At 28.0% G+C, this 21,657-nt stretch overlaps 1 protein-coding gene across 1 annotated transcript; it reads right to left on the bottom strand.

Annotated features, from left to right (window-relative positions):
- Positions 1-1,065: 1,065 nt before the first annotated feature.
- On the bottom strand, positions 1,066-21,316 carry LOC119601690 (decaprenyl-diphosphate synthase subunit 1-like). The gene is made up of 7 exons (XM_037952817.1): positions 21,138-21,316; positions 18,143-18,282; positions 17,041-17,182; positions 13,181-13,270; positions 7,218-7,349; positions 6,825-7,019; positions 1,066-2,443 (listed from the first exon to the last, which is right to left on the bottom strand). The coding sequence occupies exons 2-7, from the start codon at positions 18,196-18,198 to the stop codon at positions 2,222-2,224; spliced, it is 837 nt and encodes a 278-aa protein (XP_037808745.1). The 5' UTR covers positions 18,199-18,282; positions 21,138-21,316; the 3' UTR covers positions 1,066-2,221.
- Positions 21,317-21,657: the final 341 nt, after the last annotated feature.

Below are 21,657 nucleotides of genomic sequence, written 5' to 3'. Positions count from 1 at the left end.
GTGTCCTGAAGTTTGATATCATTTTTCTTCTTCGAGATATCTTCATCAAAACAATAAATTGACAAATACTCTCTTACACTTCGTTTTTATTTTATAAAAAAAACTTGAAAATACTTTTTAAATTGTTTAAAACTGTAGCTGTAGTTGATGAGATATCATCCGTTGAAGTTAACGGACCGATAGGTGAAGATACCTCGAAGGATAATGAAGAATGGACTTTCAGATTTCATACAATATTTTATACATAAAGTTGTCTTGGCGCTGTTATAATGTCTCAAAAAGGGCCAAAATTGTGTTTTTTAAAATTTCAAGACACGATATCTCAAATCTCAGATGTGATGCAGAAAATCTGAGGCCAGATTCGTATTCAGAATCATTTAGAAAAGTAAAACTTGGTCTCAGAGTTTCAACTTTTTTCAAACTTTGTCGACCTGCTATAGTTGTATTTTTAAGTTATTTCCTGAGAACAATCACCAATGTCCTCCATACTCTTCAGAATAAGTTTTGTGCCAAATTTGCTGTCTAATTAAAATTTTTAAGACTATTTCAACTATATTTCCGGAGCCACCACCTATGCGAAAACGTGGACCGATATTGCAATGCCAAACAAAAATTACCTTTAGGTAACATTTGTGGACTGATCGTCAAAAGAATTCCACAGTTTTATAGACCGATATGCTACTTAAATATAACAAACGTATAATATGGTACAATAAATAACGTCACAGAGGGCACTTTTATCAAAAATATCAGTTTTGGAAACACAGTTTTGTTGCATTATCCTTATCCGTTCATATTTTATAGTTGTTTTTTTCAAAGAACACTGCATCACAATTTTTGAGCCTTTTTCTGAATGATGTTTTCACAATACATCTGATATATTATTTACTTGTCAATACTTAATTCGCAAGATCTCATGTCTTCATTGATGCTAAGTACTTTATATTTATTCGTCAGGAAATCTGAAAACCTTGTCTTCAAAATGTAAGTATTCCTTTATCGCCCCCTTTAACAAATAAAAATCTTGCAATTATTTTTTGTACTTTTTTATATAATTTTGTTTTTGCTTTATTTAAAATATCAAATCAATTATTAAATTATACAACATTTTCAGTTTTTCTTGATTTACAAAAAATTTTTATAGAAAATAATAAGAATTTCAATAGATTTGTCTTAATTTGCTTAATTTAAAAGAAAAATAGATTTTCAAATAAAAAAAATAATAAAAAGAATAATTTATTTAAAATATCTCCAAAAGAAAAATAAGAAACAATATAAATTGTAAACAATTGTACAAATATTGTTTAAAGAGTTTAAGAAAAATAATTAGAAATATTGACTATAAAATTACGTACGTACATCCATACAACTTTAACAAAATGTTTTTTAAATCTTTTATTTTTTCTTTAATTTTTAATATTATTTATTTTAGATATAATTTACTTTATTAACAACAATCAATAATATTTTTTTAATAATTTTAATATTTTCTTATCAAAAAAAAAGAACACAAAAAGAAAAATGAACAAGTTTGTTTTTTTTTTTGTTTTATTTAAGTTTAAGGGGTGGTGAATCGGGGAGAGAGTGTTAAATTGTTATTTGTGAGATGTGTGGATCTTGACACAGGACTTTAAAACTGTTTAAAAATTGACTATTTTTATTTAATTTTTGTAGATTTTTACAAAAAGTTTAAAGTTTTATTGTAAATGTTTGTTCATTTTGTGTATAATATTATTATAAATTTTAATTTTGTATATTATGTACATATAAAATTTGTTTTGTGTTTCACTGTATGTACAATTTTAAATTGTATATAATTTGTTATTTTTTCATTTTCTATTAAAGTTTTGTTTTCTTTAAATTTTTTACATCATTTTATATGTTTTTCTTTTTTTATTTTGAAATTATTTACAATGTCAACAAGACTTATTAACTAGATTCTTTTTCATTATGATTTTTTGTTAAACTTTTTTTATTTTATTTTAAATTTTTGCTGTTTAAGCTTTTTTGCTGTTTATGCTTTACAATCATTTGTGTATGCATGTTTATGTGTGTGTGGTTTTGTATATAAAAAAAGGGTTTTATAAATTATTATTAATAAATTTGTAATTTTGTAAATATTTTTGTTTTGGCCAAAAATAATTGTTCAAATTTTATATTATAATTAAAAAGAAATAATTATTATTATTATTTAATAAATTTAAACGCTTTGAAAAAAATATTATTTCATGCGATTAATGACTAAATCAGCTACCACCTGCAGACCCTTCTGATAGGGTGACTCTGTCATTTCCTGGGCCAATCGTATCGCTTCAATACAATGTTTCTTGGCTAAAAAGCGAGTTTGTTCCAAACCATGAGATTTGTGTACTAATTCAAAGGCACGTTCTACATCACCGGGTTCACCAAATCGGCGCATAATCATGGGATTTAATTCGGGATACTAAAAAGATATGAATTAGTTGTAAGAAATTAAATTTTGCTTAGGAATTTATTTTATTTTTTATTATTGTTATAATTTTTTTATTACAGTTTAGTTTTATTTTAAGTAAAACGCACCCACTATACGCTTTACAAAAATCCCACATATTTTTAGAAATTTAACATTTTAATATTATTATCGTCTATATAAAATGTTAAAAATATCTACAGTAACAACAATAGTAATGAAATTGTCTATAAAAAATTAAAATAATAAACAATTGTATGTTTTTTTGCTAAATAAATAAATGCTCTTTAGCATGAAGTTTTGCATACAAATCATTTTACCATTGGCACACTGTAATGAATTCCAATTTATTTGTGATCGCAAGTCATTAGGGGTATTCACTTACAGTTAAGTCCAAGTACAAAAACATATTGTTAAATTTCGATACCTAATATGTACAGAATTAGGGTTCAGATAATGTGAAGAATTGGACAAACAAATTTTTTAAAAATATTTCTTTGAGACTAGAACTGAACTAGAACTGAACTAGAACTGAACTAGAACTGAACTAGAACTGAACTAGAACTGAACTAGAACTGAACTAGAATTGAACTAGAACTGAACTGAACTAGAACTGAACTAGAACTGAACTAGAACTGAACTAGAACTGAACTAGAACTGAACTAGAACTGAACTAGAACTGAACTAGAACTGAACTAGAACTGAACTAGAACTGAACTAGAACTGAACTAGAACTGAACTAGAACTGAACTAGAACTGAACTAGAACTGAACTAAAACTGAAATAGAACTGAACTAACTAAGTAACTAACTAACTAACCAGTACCTCAGGTGGGAATTGAACCCACGACCTCCGGTTTACCAGACAAGAACACTAATCTAAGGCCACAACTAACTAAATACAATACATCTAAGCTAATATTTATATATCAAGGTTTAATCCTCAATTCCTTATGTTTTCAATGATACCAAATACTTGTAGAAAGAGTTTATATTTAAACATCAGGAAATAACCAGACTTATAATATATGTCTGTCTGTTTCTGACGCAATATATCCCAAAAAATAAGAATATAGTTTCAGAAATTGTTGAAGTCTTAGAATCTTTCATTTCTGTGTAGGATTGTGAACACTCTTAATGCTTAACACACTCAAAAACAAAACAACTTTAGAAGTTAATAAGTATATCCTCTTTTACGGCTTATAAACAAATTTTTTCTTCTGCTAGACATCAAAAAGAAGTAATAAAGCAATAATAATATTACCAAGATCTAATCATAACTGAATAATTTTGACATTGATTACAATTAAAATAAGTGACTGGCAAATCAAAAAAAAAAAAAACAAACAAATACCGAAATGCAAAATTCTAAACAAAAGAATGGAAATTAACCAAATAGCAATTTAAAATAAATCTTACGTAACAGTTTATATTTATAACTCAAGTGTAAATATAGATAAACTTGACGATGTTAATGATTTCGATTGTTAATGGTTACTTACTGGTCATTAATTCGATCAATCTTGTGGCAAATTTAAGCAGACGGAAAGATACACAGAGGACAGTTAGATAGACAACAAGACAATCAGTTACAGTAAGAAACTACAACTACCTGAACGAGGATGTAGTGCGATGACAATCAATTGACGCATTTCAATAAAAGTAAAAATTGTAGTAAGTATGTATGCATGAATGTATGTTGGTTTTACGTATTTTACATTTAGTCTGAGTATGGAATTGGGATGCGTGGCGTTGCATTAAATCGAATATTGAATATTTTGTATTATTGTTCAACAACAATTATGCATGACACGTGCACACTTCACTCACTTTTGTTTGATTGGCGCATTTAATATTTCTGTTGTTTTTATTGTTGTTTTAAATGCATTTAGTAGCACTACTGTCTGACTACTACGACTGACTGTGAAATGACAGAATGCCAGACATAAATTCCACCACACAAATATTGTTAATTGCTTAATGGATTTTTGAATTTATGCACTCCATATATCCACAGTTTTTTTTATAACAAAAATATGGCTTCCTATATTAAGAAGAAGATTAATTGCGGGCACATTGCTGAGTTTAGCTGTAATATCCCTCCTTAAGTTTTTATTTTAATTTAGACATAAAAAACGGCTTTCATTTTAATTTCCAACTAAAGGGAAATCCATACAATTTATGTCTATCGTAATATTTTTAATTAAATACAAAACTCTATTTTGTATTAATGCCAATTTTTGTTGTTTTTAGTTTCTACTTTGTTTTTTGCAATATTGATTGATAATTTATCGAAAACTTATATCAATACATTGTATGTAAGGGAAAGAGAGAGGGTGAAAATAAAATTGTATTTATTTTGAATTTCGAACGAATATTTTTTGCTGTTATTTGTTTTAGTGCATTGCAAATCATCGGTATGTGTATGACTTAATCATTAAATAATGTTTAATGATTTATTTTAGTATTTTATGCACGACTACTTGTATTTAGTAAAAAATGCTAATAGTTTTGAATGCATAAATGGCAACATTTAAAAGTGTTGCCAACTTTATAAGTTATGTGTGTATGTTTGTAGATGAATGAACTCAATTTGGAGGCACTTTTTTTGGTTCGACAGTGAAAAAAGGAGTGATACTACTTTCGCCTTATATGACATATGAATTTCATAAAGATTTTTAAAATAATTGAAATGTTTGATAGGGTTTGATTTGAAGAAATCTGAAGAATTAATGCTATCTTTTCTCAGGCCTGTTGTTCGATGTTATCAGTGTCTCTGGTGGGAATCGAAACCGTGATAGACGTGACAGACTAGAACACTAACTACTAACCTACCTTAGGCACACATATCCTCAAATAAATATTTAATAGATTAGTCTCAGTTCCACAAAATATATATAATCTTTGGAAAGTTGATGAACTCATTCTGTTACACCGAACCACGATTCAATTGAGGAACCCAGAAAAAGAAACATACTACCACAATAGTAGCTTCCAGGCTGGAATGTTCCAATGGAATGTACAAACTGGTTTGGAATAAATATTGCAACAACATAGGGACAGAAGGCAATTAGAATGATATCAGGTGATAAGGTTAAATCTTAAACCTTATTGGACTATAAGAGAGCCTTAACCGAGTACCCTTCCAGAAGTAAGCTTTGCATCGTACACCACAGAATTATTGGCAATAAGTGACTCGAGTATGTGAAGATAACGAATGCAAAACCGTTCAATGCAACGTGGGCGAGAGAATCTTAACCCTGCAAAAGTTATTGGAGTACATGATCCATTAAGGTAATCCCAAAACTACTCCTAGGTAAACATTATTGGAATACATGATTCATTTTGTTGTTCTATGTTATACAGACATGGTTCGTGTTAATTTGTTGGAAAACAACATGGTCCATAGTATGCATTACATAGGACAATGTTTCGGATCATGTAATCCTATAATATTAAGAAAGTAGTAGTTTTAAGATTACGTGTACGTAGTCCTTTGAGGAGTACTGTTCACATGTGGAGTAGTCTACATTTTTGCATGGATATGGTCACCTAATATGAACAAGTCAGAGAACGAAGCAGTCAGAGGTTAGTATTCTGATTGGACACACCGAGAGGATGGTGGAACTCTGGAAAAACTTTCTTTGTTATTGTCAGGAAATCGTCAAAATTTGATCTAAATATCTTGGGAGCAATATTATTCCAAATATTACATAATGATGATTTCAAAGGAACTAAGTCAAGGAAATTAAGTTTCGCTATATAATGTCTAGGTGTATTTATCAGATCTGAAGTAATATACATACATCCTTTTCCGACCTAATATAACGGGTGTTTAGGATGTAAATGCTTTCATATTTATTACGTTACACAGAAAAAAATAACTTAATCGATTGGTAAACTTTGAGTGTAACAAACATCAGCACAAACGCTTAATACTCTCCCCATTAAAATGGTGTAGGGTATAAATATACAAGTTAGCGGAGCATTATATCACTTATTTTATCATCGATACCACGGTGCATTGTAATTTCCATGAATATAAATTATATTAATCCGTTTAGTTTCAGTTATGGTTTTAGGGGATTTTAATGTTAAAACCCAACTATAATTTACAAAATGTATGTTCTTTTTTTAAATTTACCGCAAAACGAAAAATGCGTAAATTGTCTGTATCCCACACAAACGTTGCAATAAAAACCCATAAGGAAATAAGCAGACAAGGTCAGCAGGCAAAAAATAATTAATAGTATAAAAATAACAATTAAATACAATGTATTTTAAAGATAAGTGCAGAATAAATATTTATAAATTATAAAAACACTTATAGCTAAGATGCACTTAAAAAAAATAATTAAATAAAATCTAACACTTACCTTTTCGCAGGCAAATAAAACAGGCGCCGTTGCAAGACCCAATTTTAAATCGGCTGCTGTTGGTTTACCCATCGTCTCTGTGGAAGAAACAAAGTCCAGCATATCATCCACTAATTGGAAAGCTAAACCAATATTACGGCCATATTGGAAAGCAAGCTCGGTCATATTTTCATCAGCTTCAGCAATAACAGCTGTCTATAATTGTAGACAAAAGAAAACGAAATAAAAATAAATTTTATTTAAACTATTACCAGGTTAAGGTTCTTTACAACAATGTAGTTATTTAATAGATTACATAGTGCTAACATGTAAACAGTTTGTATTATTAGTTGTAGTTTATGCATGATTGCATCTATTGTTATATATTTTGATTGTTGCAAATTTTTTACTTACCGCTTTTAATGTATTGGCTATCAGAGAAGCCGTCTTCCTGTATGTTTTTGTTAAATAGTGGGCAAAACGTTCATTTTCAGTTTCCCTTGAACCCAACTGCATAAATTCACCTTGTACCAAATCAGTTAAAATCTGAAATATAAAAAAAATACAGAAATTTTAATAATAAAACAAGAAAATAATTCAATTAAACAAATACTTATTTTAATTAACTAATTTAAATTAAAGCAAAGAATTTTTTTTTAATTCAAACGGAAGTCATAGTTTTCTTACCAACACTTTGAAATGTTAAATATTCCTAATGTCTGTGTCTAGATTTAATTGTATTTGTGTATGTTAATGTGTTTAGTTTGTTTGTACTCTTTGCATATTTATGGCATGTAATTAATTTGTTTAATTAACAAGTTTAAGGTATTTCATTGTTGAACAACAAAAACAAAATAAACTTCTAAATTCGCGTAATTTTTTTGTTTTTTCAAAACAGTGTTTATTTAACATCGATTTCTTTCTAAATAACGTAAAAAAAACTTAAATATAGAAACAGCCTTGAGTTGGGTTGGCTTTAAAGCAATAAAATGTATTTTTACGCATTTGCACATGAATGAGTTTTATTGCAATTTTAATCGTTTTGAACTTGATAAAAATCCATAATTTATAAAAATATTATTTTGTTGCCAAAAAATTTTTAAGAAAAAATTTAATATTTTTTATTATTTTTAAAAAATTTATGTAATTGTGTTTGTTTAATGAATTTCCATGGTACATTGGTGCGTATGATTAATTAAAGTTATAAAATGTTTATTCTAATATTTTTTGGATGGCGTTTAAGAATTTAATTATTTTCTGAATTGTTTTTAAGTACATGGGGTTTTAAATTAATATATAAAATTAAACAAGAATTATGAACATTAGGCGGATCAAAAAAGTGTTGTCTATTGATATTATAGTTACATATTTTTAAAATTTTGAAAAATTCTGAAACAAAACCTTATTTTGAAGAACTGAAGTCCTAAAGTCAGTTTTATCATTATTTGTCTTTAAGAGAATCGAAAGCCTCAAAAGATAGGCATATCTGATTGCATTTTTACCCGAACAGAATTTATCAATTGTGGATATTTTTTACTTTGGAATTGTCTCAATTTTAAGGGGGAAAGAACGTGCTATGAGCAAAATTTGTTTTAAATTTTTAGCTATGATCTTTTTCTAGAAACATATGGATTTCACTGCAAAAAATCTGCTCATCTTTTGAGGTCATGATCGAATCAAGTCAACTTCAGATACCCTGAAGTTAAGAGCGTTCAGCATCTATTGAACAAATAGTAGTAGGACGGGGCAAGGTCTTGACTAAAAGGCGGGTACGGTAAAACTTCCCAACTACTTCTTTTTTAATAGTTTTAAACAGATATTGCAGCATAGGACCGAGCGTTGCCATTCAGGAAAATTACGCTTTCATGTCTGGCTAAATGTTCGGACAATGCTCTCTTCAAACTAATCTGTTGCATTCGTTATATGTTCCTTGTGATGGGGTCTGAACAGTTTTCTACAGCTCATTATATATAGGATCCTTTTGATCCCACCAAATACTTATTATTATCTTAGTGCCATAGATATTTGACTTTGGTGACACTTCGGCTGGTTGGCCGTGCTAAACATATGATCTCTTCGCTTCGGTTTATTATAATGGATCCCATTTTTATCGCAAGTCTTGCGAAAATATAACATTCAAACGTTCAATTTCGGTCATGCAAAATCGTCTTTAATTGTCTCCCGATTTCAATTCCTATAGTTCCTAATTGTACAGTTTTTGGTTGAATCTTGCAACTCGCAAACGTTTTCAAATTACTGCTAAAGTAGCGCCCAATTTGTTTACAAATTATTATTGATCTTAATGGAGTAATGCTTAAATTATTGGTGTTCAAACTTTTTGACCGGTCTAGGAGAGCTTTCTGCCTATAAATAACATAGGTATGAGCAATAATTCGGATCCTTTAGATAGCGGGGTCAACTAAGCTATTTCCGTCTATCTCTGTATCTGTTGTTCTATAGACCCCAGATATCTCGGGGATCCAGAGATCGGATAATTCTAAAAGACACGTTTTCGAGAAGTTTCCTATTTAAAATCAGCAAAATCAGTCCATAAATAACCTAGATATGAGCAAAAGTCCGAAACAACATGTAACATGTATTTAACGGCAGTCAGGGATGGAAAATTGTATATGCTGTAAAATTGAAAGCAAACATTAAAAAAAACTAAATTTAAAAAAAAAATTTAATTGAATTCTTGAAAATGAAGTGCAAATTAATCGTAATCTTAAAATCGAATCGAGAAAATTTCTTCAAGAGACTAAATATTACTTTCCTATTTACTATTTTTAGAAATAATTTAAACACACGTCAATTTGAAAGTTTAATCTATAAATAATAAATAGAGACAGAGAGAAAAAGCCAATTTTTTGGCATTACAATACTTTAGTTTCAAATACATTAAACCGGATTTATTTATTTAAATTTCAAATATGTATGCATGTATGTATTACAAATACTAAGAAAACAATGTTAATTGGCATTGACACTAAACAGTTTTTTTTATATTCTCTTTTTTAAAACATTTAGAAAATAAACTGTCAAAATTAGATATATCTGAGCTCATCTCCTTCTAGCATGCATAACTAATAGTTACAGTCAATAATTTCAGCAATTTGAAAACTTAATATTAATCGGCGATGATGAATTCTATAGGCCACACAAGAAATCAGAAAAAATAAATTTTTAAACATTTGTTGTCCCTTAAAATGTTTGCTCAAATATTATTTAATTTAATTAATTATTTAAATTAATTTAGAAAATTATCCTTTAAGCCAATAGATAATTAGATAAAAATCATTAACAGTGAAGAGAACAGTTAGTCTAGCTTGTAAGGTTCTAGTCCAGCAGTTTGGAGGTCATAGGTTCGCTTTCCCAAAAGCCTTAGTTAAAATAGCGCATAACAGGACCGATAGTTGTCTAGATGTATTTCTTCGGATCTGATACATCTTAAGTATATACTAATAATTGTTACAAACCTAATAACAAAACTTATATACCGCCTTTTTTCGTTATACACCCATCACTAGAGTATAAAGCATTTAAACAGGCTCACTTGAAAATAAAATAAAATCTTTTAAACATTCATCATTAAATTAAACATTGTCACTCCCAACAGCAGCATCACCCATCAACATTATAATATTTCAAGAGTAGAAGACTAATTTTTTGTTGAAAAATATTTGAGTGAATAGAAATATTTTTTGGTCAATATTTGTTTAATAAGTTTGCACCACTACGAGACTTGTTAAATAAAGACAAATAACAACGAAAAAAATAAAACATTTAAAATTTTTATGTTTATTAAAGCAGCTAAAGATGAAAAAAGTCCCTGAATTAATGAATATAAATTATGTGTTTAAGAAAAAACCCACAATGTGTCATCCCGTCAGTTAGAAGATTTTTTTACAATAAAGCCAAGAAAGATGATAAAGTTAAGAAATACAAATCAAATATTTTACAATGCAAGTCAAGCATGCGGAAATTGATTAGTTACGTTTACACACACACGCGCGCACTGTAAAGCAACTCTTTTTACATACATATGCAAATTTTAAATTCATTTAAACTATTAACTGAGGTTTGGCAATAGTATGTCTGACATGGTGTAAATATTTTGGAATTTGGCATCATCCAAAACCAAAAAAAGAAAAAAATCCAAAGCAAAAAATATTAACGCAAATGTTATGTAATATTTAAATGTGAAATAAAACATGTATTAATGTAAATTTCAAACCAAAAAACAACATCTTTGATAAAGGTGCGTTTATAAGTACGACTATGACTAAAAAGTATTTTTCTCCAAAACAGACTCTTCTGTCATAAGTATTCAAAAATTAAATTTGACACACCTTTTAGCGGCTTTTTTTTAAATAAATTATAATTTTAAACTCCCCTTTGTTATGGTAGTAGTTGACCATATCTTCTTTTTTTTCGTAGTTTATTTAATTTATTTTAATGGCTTAAACTATTCATTGTACTTGTTTTTAATATTAAATGATCTTAAACATTTTTTATGTTCAAAAATAAAAAAATTTAAAAATAAACATCCATTATGAGTTTAAACACCAAATCTACTGCTGTTGCCTTTGTTTGGTGTTGCATAGTTGGATTCTTGTTTAAGAACTTGAAAATTTTTTTAAAATGTTGTCTGGCTTTCAAGGTTGACAACTTTAGTGTAACCAACGCAAGTACTTCCTGTTGCACTCGTGAGTTCAAGGGAATAGATTTGCCTCTTGTAGTTTGTGTTCCTTTTTTAAAAGAGCTTTTTAAAAAGCAGAGAGTACAGTGGTTTTAAAGGAAACCGATATAATTTACTACATTGCTAGACTATAGACTATACTATAGAATAGACTATAGACTAGACTATAGACTAGACTATAGACTAGTCTATAGACTATAGACTAGACTATAGACTAGACTATAGACTAGACTATAGACTAGACTATAGACTAGACTATAGACTAGACTATAGACTAGACTATAGACTAGACTATAGACTAGACTATAGACTAGACTATAACCTAGACTATAGACTAGACTATAGACTAGGACTATAGACTAGACTATAGACTAGACTATAGACTAGACTATAGACTAGACTATAGACTAGACTATAGACTAGACTATAGACTAGACTATAGACTAGACTATAGACTAGACTATAGACTGACTATAGACTACTAGACTAGACTATAGACTAGACTATAGACTAGACTATAGACTAGACTATAGACTAGACTATAGACTAGACTATAGACTAGACTATAGACTAGACTATAGACTAGACTATAGACTAGACTATAGACTAGACTATAGACTAGACTATAGACTAGACTATAGACTAGACTATAGACTAGACTATAGACTAGACTATAGACTAGACTATAGACTAGACTAGACTAACTAGACTAGACTATAGACTAGACTATAGACTAGACTATAGACTAGACTATAGACTAGACTATAGACTAGACTATAGACTAGACTATAGACTAGACTATAGACTAGACTATAGACTAGACTATAGACTAGACTATAGACTAGACTATAGACTAGACTATAGACTAGACTATAGACTAGACTATAGACTAGACTAGACTAGACTAAAGGTTATGCTGATTAAAAATCGCCAAAATTCCAACTAACCGCTAAAACTAATTTTTTCCCGCAATTGCCATTTCAAAAACGTCAGATTTTATGGGAAAAACGTCAAATTGGCAACACTGGTGCTGCTAAGCAATGAACAGAGAACATTCCATCTACATGGTTATAAACTGAAGTAATGTTTTTGCATCTAGTACGCAACGGGTCAGCAATGGTCAGAGATAAGATAGTCCGAGTACTTGAGCAAAGTGCTTCCACTTTGACCGGCGAATCCATGTGTTCTCTGCAAGAATACATGTAAAAGTACCACCGTGAAATTAGGCCATAATGGCAGTATTCACGTTCGACTTCGATGTGCCGATCTGTACTGTAATTGCCACGATAATGCTTAGAAAAAATGTCCCAGGAAAATGGAATTTTCTGAAATTATTTTCTCTTGACGGTAACGTGTCAACATCGTTAAATCGAGTGCACTGGTTATAGGGTTTTATAATAAGTTCTTGTATTCTAATTCTTTAATATTCCTTATTACAATTTTTGGAGAATATTCCAATAATGTTTTGTGTTTGAATAAATAATTAGAAATAAAGCTGTTTACAAGTCTTCAAAATTGCACAAAGAAACCTCTATTTAAAAACAAACGTAAAAACATCTTCCTCATTTCAATTAAATATAACTTAACGTATTTTAACAATAAGTACCAGAAAACAATTTATTACTCAAACAAAAAAACGTTATTATTAATGAATTTGTCAATATTATTAAATACTCACTTGACTTAAAACGATTGTTACATCGTCACTTTTCAGACGGGCAATCATTATGGAAGCCACCGATAAAATATAATCACCAGCCATTGTAACCTGCAAAATACAAAGAAAAAAATTGAACAATAGAAATTAAAGCAACACCTTAGCAACATGAGTAACATTAGAAATCATCAACATTTTTGTCGTCATCATCATAGTCATCGTGATCATCATCACATTTTAATAAACATTAATTAATTATAACGAAATATGTTCGTAGTATTTGGGTTAAAAAAAATCAATGAATGAGCGGCTAAATTGAATGGCCAAAAAGTAGTGTGTAGTATTTGAAAGTGTATAAGAATTGAGTCATAGATTTATTTATTATAAAGTTTCAATTTTTGTGTGTTTTGTTATTATTATTAATAAAACACTACTTATAGGAGGATTGTGAGATAAGTAGTTGATTTATAAAAAAAAAATCAATTTTTATATACATTTCTATCGTTATAGTATGCCAAATTTTTTGTAGTGATAAAATTGTTGCCATATAGCTTTCTCACACAACCCTCGTTTAAACGGTAGTATGCAACTTATTACATATTAGTTTGTAGTTTTTTTAAATTGTTTCTTAATTTTTCACAGACTATTGACTACATTGTTCTGTCTTTTGAGTTGTTTGTAAAAGCAACACCAAAAAACTCTTTACAATTTAATGTGATTTAACAAATATTTCTTATTTTTCGCTTATTTTCATTGTAAATGACTTGTTATTTATTTTAGTAAATTTTATAATTGAGCATGTGTAAAGAGTTGCGGACATACTACACACATACGTATGTATGTATGATTTTTACAAAACATACAATTTTTAAGTTTAAATTATTATAATATTGTTGTTAATTTTACTTGAAGGTTCTTTAACAACATGTTAAACAACAAAACTAACAACTAAAGATAAGACACATTTTACTTCTGTTTTTTTTTTTTTTCTTTAATTTTTTGGCACTACACTTGTAGTGTAACACTAGATAAATTACAAGATTATTTTTTTGGTCTTATTATTTATTTTTTTTAGCTGCCAGCTATACAAGACAGTTATTATTGCATGCAATTTTAAGAAGTTTGTTGTTTTTAAGAATTAAATTCGAAAACTGAATGTTGCAATAGTTTTTTGAAATTTTGAGAGCATGTTGCAACACTATAGCAGCAAAAAAACTATACTCATATCACAGATGGATTGTTAATATCTGTATATAAAAAACTATAACATAGCCATTTACTGGCTATGTCCTTTTTCCATCTTTTTGGTAACATATGGATTCCGTACTAAAAGAACTGCTCGTCTTTTTAGGCCAAGAGAGAATCAAGCCAACTCGGCCAATAATCGCTTCAGAACGAATCAGGTGCATTCGGTAAAGTTTCCCTGTGATGGTCTGACCATATTTCAGCAGTTCATAAGTGAAAGGACATTCTTTTGGAACACATTCACCCTAAGCTTCATCAGCTGCTCTTTTTTCAAATTAGATAAATAAAGAAAATCTTGCCACAACATTGGACATTTTCGAAGAAACAACCAACGTTGATGTTTACTCTATAGATATTAAATGACAGATATTAAAAGAAATGGAAAGCACTTCGTTATATTAAAATTCCGAAAAATATAGAATTCATCGAAAATGCTTTACATTCATCAAAATTATCCTCAAAATACTAATTCGTCGAATTTTAAAAGAAATGGAAAGCACTTCGTTATATTAAAATTCCGAAAAATATAGAATTCATCGAAAATGCTTTACATTCATCAAAATTATCCTCAAAATACTAATTCGTCGAATATTTTCTGTAAAAAGATGGTTTCTTTAAAAAGTATATTCATCTAAAATTTTCTTAAAAATGCAAATTCATTAAAAATTCTCTATAAACAGACTATTTGACGAAGATTCTCTATAATAAAAAAATCGTAGAGAATTCTATATAAACAAGAGAATTCGTTGGAAATTCTGTATAAAAAAAGAATTTGTCAAAAATTCTCTATAAGCCGAATATTTATCAAAAATTTCTTATAAAAGCAAAAATGGTCGAAAATTCTCCATAAAAAAATCACCCAAAATTCTCTATAAAGAGATTTATTGAAAAGATTTTATAAATCTAAATTGAGTTTTATCTAAATTATAAAAAATTATTATATTTAGTTCATTCGGATCTGAAACAAATAGGGATCCGAGGTGTCGTACTTTGTAGACCTTAGGACCAGAATTTGGTGGTGTTGTGAGATCGATATTCAAAACTTAAATTCGAAAACACTTTTTCTCTTGGTAAGACAAAATTTATTCAAATCATACTTATTATTTAGTAATAAATTTTTTCGCGAATAGTTGAGGAATTTGTTTCGATTTTATAACATTATTTGTACAAAAAGAATGAACAGTTTCTAAAAAGATTATTTGTCGAAAGTTCTCTACAAAAAGAGAATTCGTTATCTATAGAAGAAGAATTTATAGAAATCCACTACAAAAAAGCAAATTTTTCGAAAATTCTCCATAAAATTTAAATAAAATCAGACATTATGTTAAGTAATAATTTTTTTGCGAATAGTTCAAGAATTTATTTTGAAAATTCTTCATAAATAGATAAATTTTTAGAACATAGTTCGTACAGAACGAAAGAATTTATGGAACAGTTTCTTAAAAGAGAATTTAACTCTTAAACTCAAAAAATCTGTACAATAACAAAATTCGTCGAAATTTGTTTATACGGATCAGAAAAGATAGGAATTTTTTCATATACTTCGGAGATCAAAATAAATACATAAAAATTTCTCTTGGCATATAAAATTTTATCAAAATCGGACTTTATGTTTAGTAATAATTTTTTCGCGAATGGTTCAAGAATTTTTTTTTTTTTTGGAAATTCTTCATAATTATAAACATTTTTGAAACAGTATTTGTACATAATGAGAGAATTTATGGATAAGTTGCTAAAAAGAGAAATTAACTCTTAAACTCAAAAAATTTGTACAATAAGAGAATTCGTCGAAATTTGTTCATTCGGATCAGAAAAGATAGGTATTTTTTCATATATGCAGTTCCGTAATTTGGAGATTAAAATAAAAACATACAAATTTTTCTTTTGGCATGTAAAGTTTTATCTAAATCGGACTAGTAATAAGTTTTTCGCGAATAGTCCAAGAATTTATTTTGAAAATTCTTCATAAATGAGAGAATTTATGGAACAGTTGCTGAAAAGAGAATTTAACTCTTAAAATGAGAATTCTCCGGAAAAAAATCGATAAAAAGACAATTTGTCGATAGTGTCTTCAAAAAAAGAACTTATTTTCTATAAAAATTTATAGAAAATTCACTACAAAAAAGAAAATTTGTCGAATATACAAAATATATCAGGAAACATCTTAATAAATACTTAATATAATGCCGAAAACAAAATTAATTTAAGAAATCAAAGTCAAATCATTGTAGTGAAGGTGTGAATTAATTTAAGAAATATAGTTCTCAAATAATAAAGGATAAGGGTCTTATTCATAAACTTTTATCAAAGGTTTATAAATTAAATTTTCATACAAAATTTGTTCTATAAACCTATAAATAAAAATTAACCTTTGAATTAAACATTTCCAAAAACGTAATAAAATAAATCATAAAATCGAACAATCACTGAATTTGTTAAAGTGGAAGTTTTTAGTCATGTGACAATGGTCATTTAGAATTCAATGCAATTTAATTAAAATAACATTTTGCATTAAACATAAACTGTATATCACAATTCCTTTAATATATATGTATATATAGTTTATAGCTTAAATTTAGGTCAATTTAACTGTAATTTGCAATATGCAAACAAAACAAAACAGTTGTCAAACATACCTTTTTATGATTCCATAATACATTCACACTTGGTTTGCCACGACGAAAATCAGACTGATCAATAACATCATCATGTACCAAACTGGCCGAATGCACCATTTCAGAAAACAAAGCGATTTGTCGTTGTTTATGCAGCAATTGTCTACGGAAAAAAGAAATACATACAAATAAAATAAAATGTTTGGAAAAAAAAAAGATAAAATATATAAAAATGATGACATAAAATCACACAATCACTCTGATAAACAATCTATATGTTCCATACATGCAGACAGTCATGAATAAATAAATTTTAAATTGTTAGTACGAAAATTTTATAACAATTGCTATACGAGTACTTGAATGAAATGTATTGAAATATTTGTGTTCAGATATTTGCACTAAATCATAAAAATAAGGTTAATACGACAACTAATTACTTGCAAAAGCCTATCAACCAGCAAAAATTAAAAAAAAAAGAAATATTGCAAAAATGTACTCATACAGTGGCTAACAAAATAGTTGGTTTAATTTAAGGAATTGCATAAATCTGCTTATACGCTTACAGGTTTTACACATTAAATTGGTTTTTCCAAAGTTGTGTAAAAAGTTTTAATGCACACTGTATTTGTACATGCAATAAATGTGTGTTCATACACGTGTATAAGTGTGTGTGATTATGCTCGAACACAATTACAAAATATTTATTTGTTATAGCCTTTTGGCCAATTTTTTATAGGGTCAATAACTAATATCAATACAACACAATAAAATTGCATTTTTTTACAAAAGTGGAAAAAATTACATTAAATTTAATTTAAATATTTATTTATAAAAAATCATTAACAATATAAAAAAACGCACCGCAACAATAACAATGGAAAAACATTGTATTTTACTGATTGTACAAAGTGATTGACTTAATAAATAAATAAATGAATGCAATTTGTTGTTAGTTTTTCCCTTTTTTATGTAAAACTTAAATAAATTAGTTTTAAAGGTTAACAATGATTATTCTCCCCAAAAAAGTAGATTTTAGGCAATTTATTTAAATTAAAACTAATCGAAGGCAATTAAATGAAAATTGCTAATAAATTACTCTATAAAAGATATGTTAACTTACCTTGATTCTTTATTTAAGTGATAATTAATAGCTTTGGACATGAGCATAGTGACCATGGGCCTTAAGGCCTTACCCTGGCCATCGAAGTAGTATGTGGCGATTTTATCAAGTTCAGCTTGACTTGTACCTTGTGCAAGTAACTGTAAAGAGATGATAAGAGAACAGAGAATTAGCATAAGTTTAAAATTAAAACTGGGAGTGAAGGAAATTTACAGTTTTTTTGCTTTCAGATAAAATGTGAATTGAAACATGTGATCAATAATTGACTAAAAATAAAACAGAAAAAATTCCTTGAAGTTATTTGGAAAATTTAAACACAACGAATTAGTTTTTAATTAATTAATTTTTTTCGAGAATATTTCAAGAATTTCGAATTCTATATAATTTGAGAATTTTATGAATCGAAGTTTTTCTAAATTGTCATTCTAATCAAAATTATAAAGAATTTGTCATATTACATATACAATATATAAAAATTAATGTGTGTTTGTATGTTTGTTTCAACTTTATAAACAGCTAAACGACTGGACCTATTTTTCAAAAATTTTCACAGTGTCTTCTTGTATGTCTGGAAGGAACTATAGGCTACTTTTTACCTCAAAACTTCAAGTGGGCGACGTGCCATCTACATGAATACATGAGAATAAAATGATCAGCCTTATAAAGTGGGCGTGGCACCTTCCATATAAAGAAAATCTTGTATCTGATTAAGTATAACAACTAGAGTCTTCATTTTTTCGGAGGCACTTTAGTATCAATATGAATGTTTAGAACATAAATATTAAAATTCGATTATCTGGGAAACCATTGGGTTTAGGTTTTAAATTTAGCACAAAGTCCTTTAACATCCATGTGCATATTTAGGATATATATGGGCGAATTTTCACAAGGGGATATTGGTACCTTCCATAAGGATTGAATAGACAGTTTGTGAAAAAGATTTTTTTAAGAAATTCATCGAAAATACTCTAAAAAAACAAAATTAGTGCCTATAAAAAGAAAATTTTTCTAAATTTTCTATAAAAGGAGAATAAAAAGGGATTCTATCTCTATGGTTAAAAAATTCGTTGAAAATTCTTAAAAAAAAACAAAATTTGTTGAAAATTCTCTAGCCAAAAATCTGTTCAAATATGTTCTCTATAAAAAAAGAATTTTATCAAAATTTTCCTGGAAAAATAAAATTTATCGATAGTTCATCAAAAATTCCCTTTAAAACGAGAATTCACCGAAAATTCTCTATGAATTGAAAATTCGTCGAAAATTTTCTCAAAAACAAAAGTCGTCGAATAGTCTCAATAAATAAACAATTCAGAGAATTCGTCCACAATTCCCTATGAATACAAAATTCTTCGAAAGTTATTTATAAGAAACAAAATACGTCGAACATTCGAAGAGAATTTATCGAAAAATTTTCCTAGAAAATAAAATTCGTCGAAAATTCACTTCTACTCTATGAATAAAAACTCTGTTGAAAATTCTCTTAAAATTCGTCGAAAATTCCCTATTTTAAAATTTATGTAAGAAATCACAGAAAAAATTTTCAAAAATTTTCTATAAAAATAGATTTTTATCAAAATTTTACTAGAAAAATAAAATTCGTCGATAATTTATTGAAAATTACCTTTTAAAAGAAGAATTCGTCAAAAATTCTATTTAAAAAGATAATAAAAAGAGAACTTGTCGATAATTCTCTATGAATAGAAAATTCGTCGAAAGACGAAAAGAAAATTTGTTGAAAATTTTCCATCTAATAATCAGTGTATTTGTAAGAAATTGTAGTCGGGCAAGTTATAAAAATAAAATGTCATTTAGATTTCATAATAAAGCATTTAACTGGAATTGTACCTTGCCTCAGATATACTTAAGCCATTTATTATTGAATAAAATTGTGGATAGGAACTAGGGTCAAATGAGGCCCTATAATTATACGAGATACGAGTATATTAAACATAATTATGAACTTAAACGTCCTATTCAGGGGGTTCAGTTGTATGGGAGCTAGGTGAAATATTGGACCGATGTTAACCATTTTCAATAGGGCTCGTCTCTGCTCCAATAGAAGAAAATGTACCAAATTTCATTGAATTATTTTGAAAATTGCAACCTGTAGTTTGATGACAATATTTACAAGCCATATTAGGGGTTTCAGTTGTATTAGGGCTAGGTGAAATAATAGACCGATCTTATCCATTTTCAATGGGCTTCGTCCCTGGGCCAATAGAAGATCATGTACCAAATTTCATTGAATTATCTTCAAAATTGTGACCTGTAGTTTGATTACAAGGTCAGACATACGGACGGACATAAATGAAAATGATTCTAAGCCGATTGGTATACTTTAAGGTGGGTATAGGACCAATATTATTGTGCGTTACTAACATCATAAAAAGAAAGAAATTTGTCGAAAATTCTCAAAAAAGTAAAAAAAAAATCCCAATAAAAATCGATAAAATTCGATAAAATTTTACATGACAAATAAAATCTTTTTTCAAAATTTTATAATAGAGAATTTTTTGAAAATTCACAAAGAGAAAATATTTTAAAAAAGATCATACAATTTGTCTAAAATTCTCAATTAAAAAATTATGGATTAATTGCATATTTTTTTTGTAATCCCGAAAATACGTTTACTATTTTTATACATCTTTACATTGACATTACTAACTTTTTAACAACTCTTAAAAAACCACTTAACAAAACCAAACTAAACACGACATGACAAGACAATACACATGAGATTATAACAAAAATCGAATAAAACTTGTTACAACTAAACAATTCCTTACAAGAAAAACCCAAATGCAGCACTCACTCACTACCAAATATGATGCGTTTTGTGGAATAAATGAAAAAAAAATCATGGTTAATGGCCGGCCACAAAATAATTGACCATTTAATGTGCAAAAGTCAATGTTAATGGCTTAATCTTGGCAATAATATCATGAATAAAATATTTATAAATTATAATAATTGTAATGGTCGTACATGTACTTACATCTCTAACATCATCATAAAAATATTTAAGTTCATCATCCAATATTATATAGGGATCTATTTGGATCTCACGTACAGGACCAGCTGGCTGTTGTGTATGAACCGAACTGTAATGACGGCAGTTTGTTTTCAGATTTGAGCATTTCGTTTTAGAATTTGTGGTGGCTGTAGGAGAGTTATGCTAAAAAGAGAATGAAATGGAAAAATAAATTATTAAAGATTTTGTAAATGTTTAACAATAAATTTCAGAAAATTATGACACGCTTTTTGGTTAAAATAATTAAGCGTGAAATGTTCTTAAGGTAGTTTTATTAAGTTTGTTCAAATTTTTATGTAATTTAAATATTTTAACTATTATTTATATGTGATTTTACAAATAATTTATTTTATTGCTAATTTTTCTAAAATTACAGCAATTAGTTGAGAAAATCATTATTTAATTGAAATAAAATCAAATAAAGATAAATTTATTAAAGTAGTTTATTAGAAAAACATTGCTGTGGAAAACCAACATTCAATTA

The sequence above is a fragment of the Lucilia sericata genome, unplaced genomic scaffold (assembly GCF_015586225.1).
Source record: "Lucilia sericata isolate MDLA Ls3-8-SP2 unplaced genomic scaffold, ASM1558622v1 Contig000185F_arrow, whole genome shotgun sequence".
NCBI lineage: Eukaryota > Metazoa > Arthropoda > Insecta > Diptera > Calliphoridae > Lucilia > Lucilia sericata.
Note: the sequence above shows the minus strand (reverse complement) of the source record. Positions and strands in the feature narration are given on the sequence as shown.